This window comes from Emydura macquarii, unplaced genomic scaffold, assembly GCF_026122565.2.
Source record: "Emydura macquarii macquarii isolate MOO-44397 ecotype Brisbane River unplaced genomic scaffold, CSIRO-AGI_Emac_v2 contig_1644, whole genome shotgun sequence".
NCBI lineage: Eukaryota > Metazoa > Chordata > Testudines > Chelidae > Emydura > Emydura macquarii.
The window spans coordinates 18,026,518-18,043,874 of NW_027131781.1; the positions used below are offsets into that span (position 1 = coordinate 18,026,518).

Sequence of the window (17,357 nt, forward strand, 5' to 3'; positions counted from 1 at the left end):
ACAATTTGGTGTGACTGGCAAAATTTGCTTAAGAGAGGCTTGGACCTGAAATAGCAGTGGGAGCTGCAGGTGAGGACTGATGTGCATTTGCAGAGTTGTGGGAGAGCTTGCATTGCCCCTGGCTTGCAACAGTGCTAAATTTTAGGAATAAATTTTTTTCATGAATTGCAGGTTAAAAAAAGAAAGGGCTAAGAAGAGATGGCTGAGCTGAAGCCATGGCATTTTGATTCAGCCCCTTGTTTTGCTTTTGGCCTATCGCTAGGATTAACACAATGTGCTGTGAGATTATCTATGCATTAAGGCACAGTGCTGAAGACACTGCTTTCACGTTAGGGGTGAGTTATGGCAGTGAACTTGGATCTGATGAGTATAAATGCTTGGGTGGAGAGTGCAGGTGTTCAAGTTGCCAATTCATCAGTGAGGAGAAGCATCAGCCTTTGCATGTCAACTTCAAAGGCTCGCTCTGCAGACACAGAGTATCTCATGCTAAACTGCCAATTTCCAGGAAGATTTTGTGGGGATTAGGATCCCCAGGGTCCTACAGCCACCAGAGACTTTACTTCTTCTCTTAAATGAAATGAAATAAACAAAATGTTTTATTAAGGTGGCTACAGCTACCCTATGGAAGGGGCAATTTTCACCAAAATACCAGGGTTGAAACTCTGTTAGTCAGCTACTTTGCGCTCTCACCCCAGTTTATAGCAGAAAAATGTTTCAAGTAATATTCTGCCATCAGATGAAGTCAGTGGGAATTGCATGCATGCATGTGAGAACAGAATTTGTCCAGCTGAGAGTTGTGTGCATACATTTGGAGCATTGGTAGGTCATGCCAGCGTTTAAAGGATTCACCATCTCCAAATGTGGTTTAGGTAAATGCAAATATATTTATTTCCCCTTTAAAGCCCAAACATAAAACTAGACGGTCAGCTGCACTGGATGATAGACTGCCAAAGAGTCACAGAATGAAATAGATGCCTCTGAGCTGTAGAAGGGAAGACAGATTGCAGCCCATTGGTGAAACTTCCCACACTGTGCAAATATTGTGGAATATTCTTGTCATGAAAAAAATCTACAGATCTAAGACCTGGTACAAACCACCAATATTCTTCTACTTGACTTTCTTTTATTAATTATACATAATCTGACATCTAAGAACCATCAAGGCCCAAATGCTGCTTGCCTTACTCTGCTGAGTGCTCCTATTAAACCTCTAGAGGATGATATGGAATAGGCACAGTAGGAACACTTTATACTCCCACTTTTACCACCTGGAACATGGGTCCAGCAGCAAAGAGAGCTATCTGCCTGCTTCCTTCCTTCCCAGAGTGAACGGGCAGGGAATAGGTAGAGTCATTGTTCCACCCTCCCTACTCACTGGCCAAAGGAGCTAAACGAGCGAAGAGTTGGGAGTAGTAATTTATTGCTGGCACAGGCAATCAGGAAATTAACACAGCGGCAGGGGCAGGGAGGAACTGTGACACAGAGGGGGCTCTCTGAGGCACTATTCCTCCTGGAGTGGGGCAGTTTACACACCACCTTTGCTCAAATTTAACCAGCTAACCTCACTGGGCGTAGTCACTTGAGTCAAGTGAGCAGGTGGGGTTGGGATCTGTTGTGCCATATTGATTTCTTGTGTGATACTAATTTAAACCATGCCTGTGTTGGGTTTTTGGTTAGCTATAATGATTCTCTCCTCTTCGTCCGCTTACAGTGTGTTCTTTATTTATAATGTCTTTTTTGTGTGACTCAGATATAATAGCTATTTTTTTTTAAATGAAAAAGAGCAAGAGTATTTTCTGCTGCAGTTTCATGGCTCAGTCCTGCACGTGTGCTGCTGAATGAAGCTACTCACTGCTGTTTTCTTTTGTTTGGGTTTTTTATAGTCATTCCTTGCTGGTATTCAGCCTTGCATTAACATCATGTACACATCTTTTAAGCAAAATCTCAGCTCAGCACTCAATAGATTTGTTTAGAATGTTTTTACTAGAAATATCCTTGCCCCATGCATCAGCTCTGTCTGTGTAACCTCATACAGAACGCTGTCTGGCACTGAACCAAGAGTGCATATTTAGGCAAACACATGTTTTTAAGCTTGTGCATCTACATTAGTTATTAATGTGCAGCTTGCATATTGCCAGTTAAGTTGTGGGGTCACCAAGTTTCAGTGGCTTACACCATATTAACCCCTTGTGAACCAGCAAGAGTGTGTGGTCTACTTTGATGTGAAGGATGTGTAAGGAAGAGTTCTAGGCTGCAGAAACACCAGTGATGTTAAATGATGGTGGGATGGTGAAAGGATATACTCTAGTCAACTATCTTAGGGCCAGAGCCTGGTCCCAGGGATGTGGTTTGGGAATTCTGTCATTGTCTTCAGTGGGACCAAGGCTTGGCTCATAGTGCTCAGTCCTGCAAGGTGCTGGGCATTCCTCTGCAGTGTTCAGTGCACTCAGCTCCCACTTGCTCCAGTGTGCAAGACCTGGCAGGATCGAGCCATAAGAGTTAAGTTCATCTCATTCGTAGGACCAGCACCAAGTCCATGTACCACTGAAATCCTGTCTTGGGGGTTTACATGGGACTTAAGTGATGCGTATTCCTTGTGTTGCTCCCCCATCCAGCCACCACACAGGGGTGCATTTAACCCTTAAAAGGCCCAATCTAGCTCTAAGTCAATAGAAAAACTCTCATTGACTTAGTGGCAATAGGATTTGGCACACTATAAATGATAGCTTTGGGCCTGATCATGAAAACATTTGTTATTGAGCACTCTACCGACTACTGTGAATGCTGGCTGGTTCAGACCCTTAAAAATCTACAGAGATATCCCTTAAACTGTTTTACAAAATGTCCTTGCTTCTTTGTCAACAAGCACAGTTCTTTCACATACGAAGCCAGGAAAAACAAAACTTCCTCCCCTAATGCCGCTCTCTTGTTTTTGGTTTTTCCACCTCATGTGCGAGTGAAGTTGAGGTTGTCACTTCATTGTTTGTGGTCAATTCCACACCTTTTCCAGGGTAAACAGCATGAAAACTTGTGTAATCAGTATCCCAGCCAAAGCTTTTATAAACCAAACTTTAATTTGTTATCCTTTTGGCATCCGTGAATGTGTTTGTGTGACCGTGTGGGCTGGCTGTGGAGAGATGCACTATAAAAACTTTAACAGCAGAATGTTTCATCTGGTAGCATGCTGTGTCAATTCCCAAAACACACACCCGGTCCCGTCATCCTTCCTCACGCAAGTACTCCCACTGAGGTCACTCACTGGGACTATTTGTGTGAGTAAGGACTACTTCTGGGAGTAAAGGTTTACAGGATTGGGTCCTTCTAAGGCTGGGATTTTTAGGGTGCCTAAAGGAATTGGGCACGCCAGTCCCATTGACTTCCATTGGGAGTTGGATGCTGAAATACCCTTTGTGCCTTTGAAACACTCCCCCTTATTCTACAAACAAAAATCCAATGAACATGAATTGGGAAAAATAATAACTTTCCTTAATTTTTACTTAGGAATTCGCTACAAGGATCTAGTTGTGGGTATCCCCAAAGAAACGTACAAAAATGAGAAGCGAGTGGCACTCTCTCCTGCTGGTGTCCAGGCCTTAGTTAAACAAGGCTTTAATGTGCAAGTGGAACATGGAGCTGGTGAAGAAGCAAAGTTTTCTGATGAGCAGTACAAAGAGGCTGGAGCAATAATCAATGACTTGAAAACTGTATTTGGCGCAGATATTATTTTAAAGGCAAGTTTAGAATCTGACGTGAATCATATATATTTATTCCAATGACAGTGGGCAAATGTCAGAAGAATTTCAGCATGAAATCAAATCAATATAGCAACTTACTTATGGCATTAAATCGTATAGTAAGCACAACTTTATATATCTTCAATAATATAGCTGGTATTTTGTATCAACTGCTTTTGCAGCAATAACTGCTTCACCCTTATTAGGCATGCATTGTATTTCTGGTTTTTGGTGGGAGGGTTACGTTTCCGCACAAATACTGCTGGAAATATACCGCAGTTCACACCAGTTGTGGTGTGATTGTTCCATCACAGATAATGTAAATCGCTTATTTGCTCAGTGAGATGAAGGGTATTTGACATAAATGCATTTAACCCATTTTTGTTTACTACCATTGATCTAAAGCCCTGATTTTGCATCAGGCTCTGCTATCTCTAAACAATAGGACACCACATGGATGCAGGGATCTGCATTAGGGGCATGGGGACCGAAGTCAAAAGATTCCATGTGTTTTATTAACGCTAAACTCAAAAGCTTAATTTAAATCATCAGACTGGATATTCTTTTAATTAAAAAAGTGAAATGTGTGTAATGTTTTGTATCTTAGGTCAGAGCCCCAGGTTTTAATGAAGTACTGGGAGTGCACGAGGCTTCTTTGCTCAAGGAGAATGCAACACTTGTCAGCTTTATCTACCCTGCTCAGCACCCAGATCTCCTAGGCAAGCTTGCTCAGCGCAAAACCACAGTTTTGGCAATGGACCAAGTTCCTCGAGTCACTATTGCTCAAGGATATGATGCTTTAAGCTCGATGGCCAACATTGCAGGGTGAGGACTTGGAATATGAATTTTATAGCATGAATGTTATTTTTGTACTTGAAGGCATCCAGTGTGGCCTTCTGAGCACCGCTCTACATATGTGGTTTGAAGTAATTCTGCTCTCTCTTGCATGTGGAGGGAAGATAGAGTAGTGCTTCCCTGCTGGACTGCAGAAGACCCAGAAGAAAAGGATAGGGGCTTGGCTAGCTCTGCCTCATGGCTGCCCTCCCCTCCACAAACCCCAGAGCAGCCCAGGAAAGGAGAAAAGGTGGTGGTACCCTGATTCTCTGTCCCAGACCAATTGTAGGTTAAAGCAGCAAACCCCAAGCTGCTGTAACCTGTGCTAGCTTAATATGGGGACCATGTACCAGCGAGAAGGAGCTGGAGCACAATGGGCTCCAGATACTACCTTCCTACCCCTGACATGCCCTCTTCACCAGGGACTGTAGGGAGCAAGGTGCAAAGGGTATAGAATCTGCCACAAAGTGTTGATTATGGCCCCTTTACATTCTGGCACTCAGGAAGACAAGGTTGGACACTACTGATTGAGGGCCTTGAGGACCGCAAGTGGGACACCGCTGGCTTTTAAAATGGTGTGTTTCTCTTGTTATGTAAGTGCCGGTGCCTTAAAACTGGTGCTGCTTTCTGTCTCAGATCGACATTTACATAAATTGTTTTAGAACTATGCTTATGGTAGGTGGGCAAGAAAACTTATTTCAGTCAATCCATTGTAACACATGTGGTTCTAAATACCATTAACTCTGTGATAAAGTGCTCTTATATTTGGCATAGCTTTAACATACCAGTTTTTATTATTTTTTCCATGATTCTCTTTCACACAAATAAAGCTGAAACACAAGATCCTTTGCATGTAAAGTGAATTGATAGGAACATGCAAACTTCACTTTCCTTAATTTGAAGCGACAGATATAAAACTCTGTTTGAAGTTGCTTTTCTACTCTGAGGACAGACTCTAGGGGCTGCGTGAAGTGGGCATTCCGTATGGAATGAAAATATCACCTTTACAAGACTTCGAACCGCTGATAACCAGAGGGCAAAAGCATCTCACTGCTGGTCTTGACCCCTTGCCTCCTACGTGGCATCACACACAGTGCTACTGGCCAACCCATCAAGACCAATTGCCATTCAGCAATAGCACATTTGGAATCGATTCAGATTTGGAACTGATTTCAAAGCCATTTAGATTTAGGTAAGGAACTCGTTAAAAAAAGGACAAACAAACTAGTTTAAACATTGGACCAATTATTTATGTACATAGGCTGCATATTGAAATGGTTTAAAATCTGAACCGATTCATCTCAAACAGAATCAATTTGGTAAAGATATCAAACACATTTAAGTGCTTCATTGAACAAGGAATTTTCCTCACCATTTGCTGGCTTCCTCACCACTGAAATTTAATTCAGAAGATATTTGATAAACCTTTCTCACTGCCTGTTTGCCATGATGTCATTACATTCCCCTGTAAAAGTACTGAGTGAATATAGTCCTTTAATTTTAGTGTCTTCCGCGACGTACAGTAGGCAAATGTGAGGCATTTGTTCTTCACTCTTTGTGTCTCCAAGAGCTTTTAAAATGCTCTTTTGTCGGGAACATAGTGCAAACTCTAAAGAGTCATCATTACTATGTCAGACATTTGGGCCCACTTAAAATCACACTTAGCTATAAACATGTCTGAATGGGTCATCCCATACCAAAAAGAGGTGAAACAAAATAACTTTCTTTCTCTTCCCTTGGGTGAAAATTCCTTCAAAACACTTCCCAGGACTCAGCTGTTCAAACACTTTGTCAATGAGTAAACAATGAGCTAAACTTCAGTGGGAAATTGTGCCACACCTGTACCTGACACTTTTTTAAAAATCCTAAGAATTTTAAAGAAAATTTGGTGCTAATGATGTGCCAAACTGACAGGCCCAGAGAATAATGTTCTCTATCCACAGAACAGATAGACCACAAACAGCAATGTGACAAGTTTTCTCTCCTCATCCCACCAATAAACCAACATTCTGATGGTACCACTTCTAGGGACCAGTGATATCTTTGTGCCATTCCAACCCTTTACTCATTTACTGTCAATGCCAACAATGATTCCCACTGTGATTGTTGTTCTCTGTGACACTTGTTTATTTGTAAATGGGTGGAGACAATCAGTTTCCTCCGTATAGACCACAGAATAGCCATCTGGTGCTGATAATTTTTGCCAGTCTAGGTCAGATTAAAAGCAGTGATTAAAAAGAGAGAGAGAGACTATTTTCCAATACCAGACCCTAGATCTGACCACCTTCCAAGTGCACCCCACTTACAGTTCCTGGTTACAAAAAATATCTGCTTAATGCTCCCCACCCCCTTCCATGCACCTGTAATGGAATAGGAAAATATACACTCCAGAGAACTAGTAGAGGGTACCTAGCTGATACATTTGCCAGGAACAGCGGCCTCATTGCAACATGATTTGCCAACCCCCATGTGGGGAAATGCATACCGATCCTTTTAAAATAGCATAGGAATGAGCTTTATGGAGTGCATTGTCACAGTCCCTGTTGAATCATCCTGCTTTGCACCAGAAGGCTTGCATCTCTTCAATTATTGCTTTATCCTGCCCTCCATGTGCCTTTGGTGATGTAAGTCAAGACTTTGTACCGTATCAGTGGGTCTGTCCTACTCCATTGAAGTAAATGGGAGTCTTTCCTTTGACTTTGTTGCGGTTTGGATTGGTCCAAATATGCCAACACCAAGGGCTTGTTTCACAAGTGTAACTAATTCCATTTGGCTCTAAGGAGTTCCTCTTGATTTACTGCTCTGTAAGGACAGGACGGATCAGTCCCTACCCTTCACACTGCTTTGAACTGCTTTTATGTTTGTGAACACTGAGACAAATTGAGGAAAGTGTCAGTTTGAATGAGAACAGACCAAATTGTCAGGTTAACCAAATACATTTCATACTTGTCTCATGCAGTCCCATGAGTTTGTTTGTCACGTCCAGCATGGTATGAGTTGGACACTTTTACTTACTCCCTGGACTTTCCATCTTTTATTGTAACAGGAAATACTTTGTAATTATTCATTTCCAACACTGGCTCATCCCACGTGCACTATTTTTCTCCTCATGCCATCAGAGGGAAGTGCAGTTATATGAATCACATTTCATGTATTCAGCTACAATGCTGCTAAGGAGGAAAAAATTACAAGCAGCGATAATGTCAGCATAGTCAATACTGTTTGTCTTTGCAGAGCCATAAACAAAATCATGAGGATATTCTTTAAAAGGTCTTGTTGACAGCTCTGGTAAATTTAAGCAATCAGGGTACAGAGATGAATAGTATTTTCCTGTTACACACACTCTATCTCTGTCTTTTAGCCTGTAAAACTGTTTAATTAACCTAGTGTCAAATCCTCTGATTCCCCTCCAATAGACTAACACAGGGCTCAAAACATGTCTCCATTTTTATACAGGCTGTTCTTAAAATATTTGTATTGAACGTTCATCCACCCCTTTATTTACCCTAAACCCAAAATACATTTAGTCATCACAAGAAGCACACAACCACAAAAAGGGAATAGAGAGCATTCCACACTGAAGGATCAATTTTTGCTCTAACACAGAAAATATGCACATAAAAGTTACGCTTTGGGAAATTGCTAGAAAAGCCTGGATTATACGTGATGGGGTTTTTTTTTTAAAGACAGTTTGAGTTTCAGCATCAGCCAGTTTAATGGGGCCAAACACAGCTCTCAATGAGTGTTAAGTTAGGGCAGGAATTTGGCTCATGGGCATTATAGATGGATGCAGCATTTAGCAGGGATCGTCTTTTAGAATCCAGTGGGCATATCTCATATGATCAGTTTTCCTGGCCTTGCTTAACTTGGACATTAGCATGTCTCAGTCTCCCCCATCTTTCTTGTCTATTTACTGGGTGAAATCCCGACTCCATTCAAGTCAATGGAGCCCAGATTTCACCCACTCTGTTACTTAGTTCTAGAGATGCTCTCTCCCAGAATACAGACAGTGGGCCATCTTCTGGGCCATCTTACACACCAGTGGAGTCAAAAGGGTTGCAAAGGGTGCACTTAATGCACATTTGGATTGCTGGCTTTGAGATGATCACAGGTATTCATTACCTTTTTAGGCTAATTGGGTGGTTCCTCCAGTTCCATGCTTAGTTTTTGAATAAAACTTGCTTGTGCCTAATCCTGGAGGTTTTCTTTAGTTGTTTTTTGTTGCTGTTGCTGTTGAATCTATCACACGGTCAGCCTCTTCAAGATCCACAGTGAAACTATTTGAAGCCTTTGTGTAGTTTGGCCTTTTTCACATTCAACATTCCCCTCCACCCCTCATTACCAAAGAGCACGAACTAGTCCATAGTGGACTGAAAATCCTTTAGTTTACAAAAGGCCATTTTTGAGTTATTGCAAAGCTGCGACACTTCTGAAGCTGCCAGCTGCTCTTTCTTTTGTTCCCCAATAGCCATTGAGAGAAACAATTTCAAAATGAAAGCAAAAATTCCATCACAGGCTGCTATTTGTTGGTTTCATTCTGGGATGCATTTTCCCAGTTTGATCACCTAAAGTTTAGAGATTGGTCTAAACCACAAAGTTTTTGTGTTTGAAACAGGATCCAAACTTCCTTAAGTTTAGGCTTAGCTGGCTGCTAGGATTTAGGTCAGACTCTACAGGTCTGACCCTGTAAGATACTGAGGGTTTTCTGAGAAGTACTGAGCACCTTCTCTAAGAGCTGACGGAGTTGGCACCCTCTGGGAAGCATTCAGCATCATGCAAGCCCTGCAGGGGGTAGGGTGAGTCTCCACATTTGAATACTGATCCTAATCACAGCTTTCCTAAAGCTAAAAATGGGTGTAGGTTCTGGGGAGTTGCTTTAGGGCCATGTGTGCTAAAAGCAGGGGCTGATGTAGCAAGATACACTAGTCACTTGCATACTGGTTAGTTCTGCTAGGCAACAAAAATTTGAAGCCACAGACAGCCCTTGTGTTTGCTGGCCACCTCCTGTTCTCTGCACAAAGGGCAAAAAGTTTAGAGGTTTTCTGAGCAACAGTTAATTAGGAAGGATAAGTTATGAAGGAATGTTAAGGAAACCCATAACTATGGGGGCAGCACACATACTTTCTTTGGCAAGGAAATGTGCTGTTTGCCTCATTTTCCATTGCATGTAGTGTTCAAATTATCACTGATTAATTAGTTTAATGAGGGAATCCCTGTGCTGTGCATTCTAGAAGTAACTATAGCCTGGCCTGCATTCTGCCTGCAAGTTTGTATGCATGGATGCCTCAGACCCATTAAAGCATAGGCACTACAGCTTGACCCACAGTGTTGTGTTTTGTTTTTTAAAAGCAAAAATACTGTAACCATAATAAGCATTTTATTTATGCCATGAGTCCACGCCCTTGGTATGCATTCCTTTCCCAGCAATAGTCCTCCATCAGGCATTCACTTTAAAAGAGTGTTACAAACCACTGGTATAAATTGTTATGACAACTGAATGTATTTTTTCATTTAGCAGATGTATTGGTTTAAGATGTTCAATAGCTGTTGTTTGTTTTATGGGGTTACTATTAATTATCTCATTGATTTGGTTTGCGTATTTGTCTGAAGGATTTTGGCCCAGCTATGTTTGGTACTCAGGAAGGGACAGTAACGAATGGTACCTTCATGCCTTTGGCATAGCTGTCCTTATGCTCTGCCTGCAGAGGTGTTACTGCATTACCAAAGTGTTTTTCTATTTGCATTTTCTAGGTACAAGGCTGTAATCCTGGCAGCTAATCATTTCGGTAGATTTTTTACTGGTCAGATAACAGCAGCTGGAAAGGTGCCTCCTGCAAAGGTATGGATGGTACAGTTGATCTGTATGGAGTAAAATTCTGTACTGAGTGTTCTGACTGATAGCATAGCCAGGAAGTGCAGCTCCACTATATAACCTTTCTAGGAAATCTAGGGTATAGCTGTTACAATCCGGCCCCAGTACAAATAAAGTTGCAACGAATGGAACTGTATCTACTCCTTACACAGGTGAGTGGATGGGGTCTAAGGAGCCTTCCCCCAATTTGAACCCCCTCCCTCCCACAGAGGCCAGATATAATTGCAGTACCTGAGATCTCCAGAGTGCAGAGACTGCTCTCAACTAGAACTTCCTAAGGAGGGCTGGATGGAAACGGGGGTGCTTCCAGAGCTGCATGGCTGCCGGGTGGATTGTTCACAGCATTCTCATATGGGGCTGGTCCACTTTTTCTGTGTGGACAGGAGCCCTGGCAGATACCACACCTCCCTTAGGTCTTTCAGGAGAGGTGCAGCTCCACACTGCCCCAAGCACAGGTTTGTGTCTGATAGAAAGTCCAATTCTGCTCTTCTTTACACAAGGACACTGCCCTTAAAATGAAAGGGAGTTGTACCCCTGTAAGTGAGAGGAGAATTTGGCCCCAGTTCTGTTCTAACTTGGCTTTTCCACGAGTTTTGGCAAATGTTTGATCAGACGTAATAATCTAAGTGCCACAAATGCATTTAATCACATCACGTCTAGCGACAGATAGTCATCAGAGGTGTGTGTTTGTTTATTTTGTTTTGTTTGTTTGTTTAAGGAAAATAATCTCTCAATACAATGTTATTCACCAAGGGACTGAATTCTGCCCTCAAATACCCCTTTCAGTGGGAGCTGTGGTTTACATTACATTCGGAGGGCAGAATTATTTCTATAACGTCCATCTGAGGACAAGGCAGACTCTAACAGAGCAAAGTATTTAAATAGCTGATTAAACCAGGCCTCCACCACCAGTGTTCCAGGACCAGAGTGAACATTTGAGTCCTGCTGGTGTAGGAAGATTACCCCTATTCATGTTTTGTTTCACCTACGGGTTTAAATAGCTAACCATTTTCTACCTTATCTTATTTTGTAAATATCACACCTTACTCAGGGCAGGTCACTGCCCCTCCCCTGTCCTGAGGTGGCTGTTTAAGTTTAAGTTGTGATAACGTTTGAAACTTCCTTGAAGTACTTACAGTTAGTAGCGTCAGATGCTTTTGTAACGTCAAGAGCTTTTGAAGATAAGGGATATAATACACAGCATGGAGTGGGAGGTAGGACCCAGAGTGCACTTTGCTCACTCTCCATCTGTTTGATTTCTCTAGATGTTGATAATTGGTGGTGGCGTGGCTGGGCTTGCTGCTGCAGGAGCTGCCAGAGCCATGGGAGCCATCGTCAGGGGCTTTGACACCAGGTAGGGTAAGAGAATATCAGTTTTGATTCTAAAATAATGTACTTAGGTTTGAATAAAACATAGGGGGCAAAATCCTGCTCTCAGTTACATCAATGGAAATCCTTTTGAAACTAATGTACCAAAGTCATCTTTGGCGTAAGACCGTGACGTGAACACGCCCAACAGCCAATGTGCACACCTAGTGTTGGTATACTGGTGCACAAATTCCCATCTTGCACATATGCCCCAGGCATTGCACACATTCAAGTTGGCTGCGTTCAAGTCCAAACTCTAGTTTTCATCAAAATCCCACTTGCAAAATAAAGCAGAATAATATCATTTAGACGTGGAAAAGGCCTAATAGTTCAGCTGCATATATAACTGATTTGTCAGTTCACTGGTAGTCTATTAAATTCTTGAAGTCTTTGTTCAATTAGAAAGTTTAGAAGACACTAAGATACTGCTTAGTAATTATGGCCTGGATCCTGAGAGGAGAACCAGAGAGGCAGACCCCTGAATTCAGTGGGGCTCTGCTTCGGTGCAGAGCTCCCCTCATGCAAAATTAGAGCCTCTGTTACATTTCTTTGCTGTAAATTAATGTATTGTAACAGAGTTTGGTAATTACTGTCATCTTGCAACTGGTAATGTAATCATGCAGTGTCTGCCTTGATCAAATACCAAACTGCAATAATCCAATATCTAATTCAATATCTGTCATCTCTGTACTTTATATGCAGGCTGCCAGCACTGGAGCAATTTAAATCCCTTGGAGCAGAACCTCTCGAACTGGATATTGCTGAAACTGGAGAAGGTGTTGGAGGCTATGCAAAAGAAATGTCCAAAGAATTTATTGAAGCAGAAATGGCATTATTTGCCAAACAGTGTAAAGAGGTGGATATTATTATTAGTACTGCCCTTATTCCAGGTAAAGTGCAACTTTATGATTATTTAAGACTTAAACATACATTCCTATGAACATTTCCAGATTAGAGATATGAATACAGTTAGACAATCAATAGCAATTATGCATGAATAAGGGCTTCAGGTTTGGGCTCCAGTTAACATTTACTTCATTCATTAGAGTGGCTTCTTTTAATTGTCTAGATTTAGTATGATTAGTATTTTATTATTTATTTCCAGCAGCACCCACAATACACTAGATATTTTCCTTGCACATCGTCAGTTTCCGTGGTAGAATCTTGCTGTCTACAATGATAACAAATAAATTTTTACTTTAATTTTTTAATTTGCAATAGGGAAAAAAGCCCCAATCCTTATCACTAAGACTATGGTGGAGTCAATGAAGGATGGCTCAGTAGTTGTGGATCTTGCATCTGAGGCTGGTGGCAATGTGGAAACGACTCATCCTGGAGAGCTTTATATTCACAAGGTCTGTAGAATAAAAGTCAACGTTAATTAGAAATGGTTGAAATGTATATGAAATTCAGACAATATTGCCATTGTTTAAAGAATCTAAAAAGTAATAAACATTCTAGTAACAAAGAACTGGCCATGTTTCCTTGAAGCCATTGCATGTCTGTCATGCAATACTTTTGTATGGCAGGATAATAAAGCAGAGTCTTTCACTTCACAAGTAATGAAACCACAAATTGGAATACTGTCCAGACACCATTCCATCTTTGAAGATTTTATGCTTTGTGATTTTTATAAGCATGGTTACAGTGTTTTTAATAATCATATTCATAAATGATTTTAAATTCATCCCCAGAGCTTTACTAACAAAACGATGGAGCTGTCCAAAGTCCAAGTATAGTAAAAGCGAAGGAAATTTGACTTAGAGGTTCATTTTATTTAATCACTTATAAAATCAATAATGGTCAATTTCAGTATATTACAATATAGAGACCATCAATTTTAACACAGAAAATTGCCATTCTTAAATGAAGTTTGATATCATCTGTACAATGTCAAATCATAAGATGATATAGCGGTGTTGTTATTTGTCTGTTACTAAAACATATATTTATTGGAAAATTGTCTTAAAGAAATCATGTTTTGCCAATTTTGTATCCTTCCTCAAAACATATTTCTTCCAGAAAGACTTAAGAAATGATTCACCTGAACAGTTATTACATTTGCCTATACAAGCAGGCATTTGCGCATGCCAGTGCAGTAACTCATCGACAGGGGCCCAATACAGAACCTGAGATCCGATGCCTCTGAATTTTTACAAAGGACCAGATTAAGGCACTTTTTCCTAAATATTTTCCCTTTCCCGGTACGGCCAGCCCCAAGACTCCAAAGATCATGGAGTCAGACTCCAAAGATCATGATGTGTAAAACTATCAAATATTGTGGGGAGGGGGTTCATTTGCCTCCTCGTGTTGGAACATTTGTGGTTCATGTTTTCAAGTGTTTCTCTGCAGCCATGAAGGCTAAAAACTTACTTTTTTAAGTGAAAGCTGAGACTCACTGGTTACAATCTGTTTCTAGCAGCCGGGGCTTGATGAAAAATGCTAACTATCATGAGACTCATAATAAAATACTGAGAGTTGGCAACATTGCCTACCTGGGCCACCTGGCTCTCTGGGCTGGCCTAGCTGTCTGCCCCTCTCTCTGTGCATCCTTTGAGTTTATGTAAGGCCTTAAACCAGGGGCTGGCTGGGCCTGGTTTGGGTTAGTCCGTTGGGTTTATCTCCCAGTCCTGTGCTTAGTTGGGCTGGTTGGGAATTTTCCATCAAAATAGTTTTTGATGGAAAATGTGGTATCTGAAAAATCAGTATTTCCCCCGGAAAAATTTGAGTTGATTTTCCATCAGGAAAAATGAAACAAAATATTTCATTTTGGAGTCAGGTTGTTCCAAATTGAAGTATCTCACTTTGTTAAACCGAATTGAAATGTTTTGTTTTGGATCAACTTGACATTAATCTGTGTCGGCCTGAAGTGCCATGGTGCTTCATGGGAGCTGTATTCTGGATACCTCAAAGCCCCATTCTCCTCTGTGGCCCGAGCTCCCTGGCTGGACTACATGTCCCGCCATGCACAGCACTAGTGTAAGCTAGTCAAGCTGTAACTGGACTTGCTTTGTCCTGTCAGGCATCATCAGGTGTGTGAGGCCTGCCTGGTTCTTCAAAAACACAACGGGCAACTGTGTGAAAAAGGTAAAAATGTAAAGTCAGGGGCAGCTCTCTGCTCCTGGTAGTGAGAATCTGAAGTAGGGAATGAAGAGACAGCAGGGAAACGCGTAGAGCTTAGGGCTTTAGCCAGTATCTTTCTATTGATTAAGAGGAAGCTTTCCCTGGGAGCAGCATACCCCATAACTGCTTACTGTAGGGTTTCAGATAATGGGGGCAGTATGGCCAACATGAATACTACGCAGTGTTACAATTGTTCATTTACTTTTCCACCCTAACTAGTTTCATTAACCATTAACTGCAGCAGGAGCTTTCGAGTACTGAACTATTACAACAAATATTCTTGAAGAAGATAAAATTCCTGATGTGTAATTGTTATCTGAACAGAGAGTGACAATGGACCATGATTCCCTGTCCACCTCCCATCAGAGATGAGGTCTCTTTGTAGCCTTTTCTAATCAGAATTTTGTACCTGTCTTTGAAAGGAACTGTCGTTTGAGGCCACTAGGGGTCACTGTGGCTTCACTGCAGGGGAGGCACACAAAGCCCCCTGTAGGAGCCAATGGCTGTGCAAGTTGTTAGGATGGGCTATTAAATGAACAATTGAAATGGGCCATCAAGCCTTAATAACATTGTTACAGCCCTCGCTATATGTCTTCTTCTAGATGGGGGCTAATAAGTTGTGGCTGTGTTCTAGAAAGCCAACTGCAAAGAGCAGTCCCATCTATGGGGTTTCAGTATTAACTTGCACTGATATCTTCTGTAGTTGCCCTACTTGAATATTGTATCCTTTGCCTTACTCCTCAATGAGCACTGGAGCCAGCACCTGTGGCTACATGTGGGATAAGTTGGCAGCTGCACAATCCAGATGGCTAATAATGGAATGTGTTATAATAAGGATAAAATAAAAGGAAAAAAACCAAGAATTTAGGACACAGCATCTGTGGTAGAGCATATGCAGTTGTTTTGAGAGTATAGGTTTAGAATTATTTTTTTTCCAATAGTCCACATACTTCAGCTTTAATACTGTGAGACTTGGTAAGGAAACATTATCTTCTGTGTATTTGCAAAGAATAAAAAATGAAGGTATCTAAAACCGCATCTTTTTTGGGGGACTAATTGGAGTGCAGTTAACCTGGGAAACATATTGTGCAATGTGATCTTTATCAGACAAACAAAAGGTGTTTTCAAACTTTAAAAAGCGCTTGACTTCTTATTCTCAAAATAAGCACCATATGGTTCCCCAACTGGCCTCCCAGCTTGTTCTGTTTCTGGCTTGCTGACAACATTGCTGATTTTTTTTGTTCAGACATCAGAGTAAGCTATTAGTTTTAAAAGAGAACCCTTAACTTGTAAAACAAAGCATTGGTAAGAAGTGTCTGCAGTAATATGTGAATTTGATTTACTAGCCTTTATAAAATATGCATCAGGTCTGTGGAGAACACATGAAAAGTTTTCAAGATAATACATGAAAAGCTTTGACATAAATTTATTTTTCTTTCTCATCAGGGTGTGGTACACATTGGTTATACAGATTTGCCAAGCAGAATGGCAACTCAAGCCAGTAGCCTGTATTCCAACAACATCTTGAAATTATTAAAAGCTATTTCTCCTGACAAAGAATATTTTCATTTTGAGCCAAAAGATAATTTTGATTATGGGACTATTGATCATGTCATTAGAGGAACCATGGTAATGAAGGTGAGTTTTAAGCTCATTTTTTAATTTCAGATAAATGGGTATAAAAGTGTATTATGAAGGACATATTATTAGCCAATTCAAGAAAACATCTCAATGGCTAGCTCTTATACTATTCATAATGGTGCAAAGCAGGCAGTTGATATTTTAAACATTGCAAGCACTAAGATATTTAGGTGCAAAACATAAATTAATATAAGCCTGAGATGAAAGCTGTGCCATTGATTTGTGATTCATAAAGAAGAATGCAAGACTGAGGATCGATCCATTAACTCAGCGATTGTGGGAGATATGAATTGAAGTGCCAGATGAGGTTTCTTGCTCTGGGATCAATATGTGCTGGGAACATGAGAGGATGCGTTCAGCCAGGGAGTGAGATGGGTGGGTGGGAGTGTGAACTGTGCATGGTTCTTGAAATGATGTTGGTTAGTGTTAACATTGGAAGGCTTTATTGACTGGAGGATGTTTCTGCAATGCAGTCACATTAGTGTGGGAGGAACAAGGGCACTGTTGCTTAAGACAATAATATTCTTCTGAAGCCAGTAGTGTTCAATCCTCAGTGTATGAGAAGGAAAATGGGATAGACTGCAACCCACATACGACCATCCTTGAGAGTCTTTGTCTTAGCAGGAATCACCGTCCCTTGATAAATCCTCAGCCTGTCACTCTGGGAGAAGGGGCAGGGGAACTGAACTGGCAATTAAATGGGAACTCAGATCACTTGTATGATGGCTGAGATTTTTCCATACAAAAAAAATTTCTTTGGATACACTGATTTTTTTTTCCAGGGA

The 17,357-nt window shown here is 41.1% G+C and overlaps 1 protein-coding gene across 1 annotated transcript in view; it reads left to right on the plus strand.

Moving 5' to 3' along the window:
- The window catches only part of LOC137158150 (NAD(P) transhydrogenase, mitochondrial-like), a 68,532-nt gene that overhangs the window by 20,489 nt on the left and 30,686 nt on the right, over window positions 1-17,357 (plus strand). Inside the window, exons 3-9 of the mRNA XM_067555776.1 lie at window positions 3,502-3,731; window positions 4,342-4,559; window positions 10,320-10,407; window positions 11,706-11,794; window positions 12,511-12,698; window positions 13,030-13,163; window positions 16,378-16,569. Of these exons, the coding sequence (XP_067411877.1) occupies window positions 3,502-3,731; window positions 4,342-4,559; window positions 10,320-10,407; window positions 11,706-11,794; window positions 12,511-12,698; window positions 13,030-13,163; window positions 16,378-16,569 (1,139 nt within the window). The remainder of the gene's footprint in view (window positions 1-3,501; window positions 3,732-4,341; window positions 4,560-10,319; window positions 10,408-11,705; window positions 11,795-12,510; window positions 12,699-13,029; window positions 13,164-16,377; window positions 16,570-17,357) is intronic.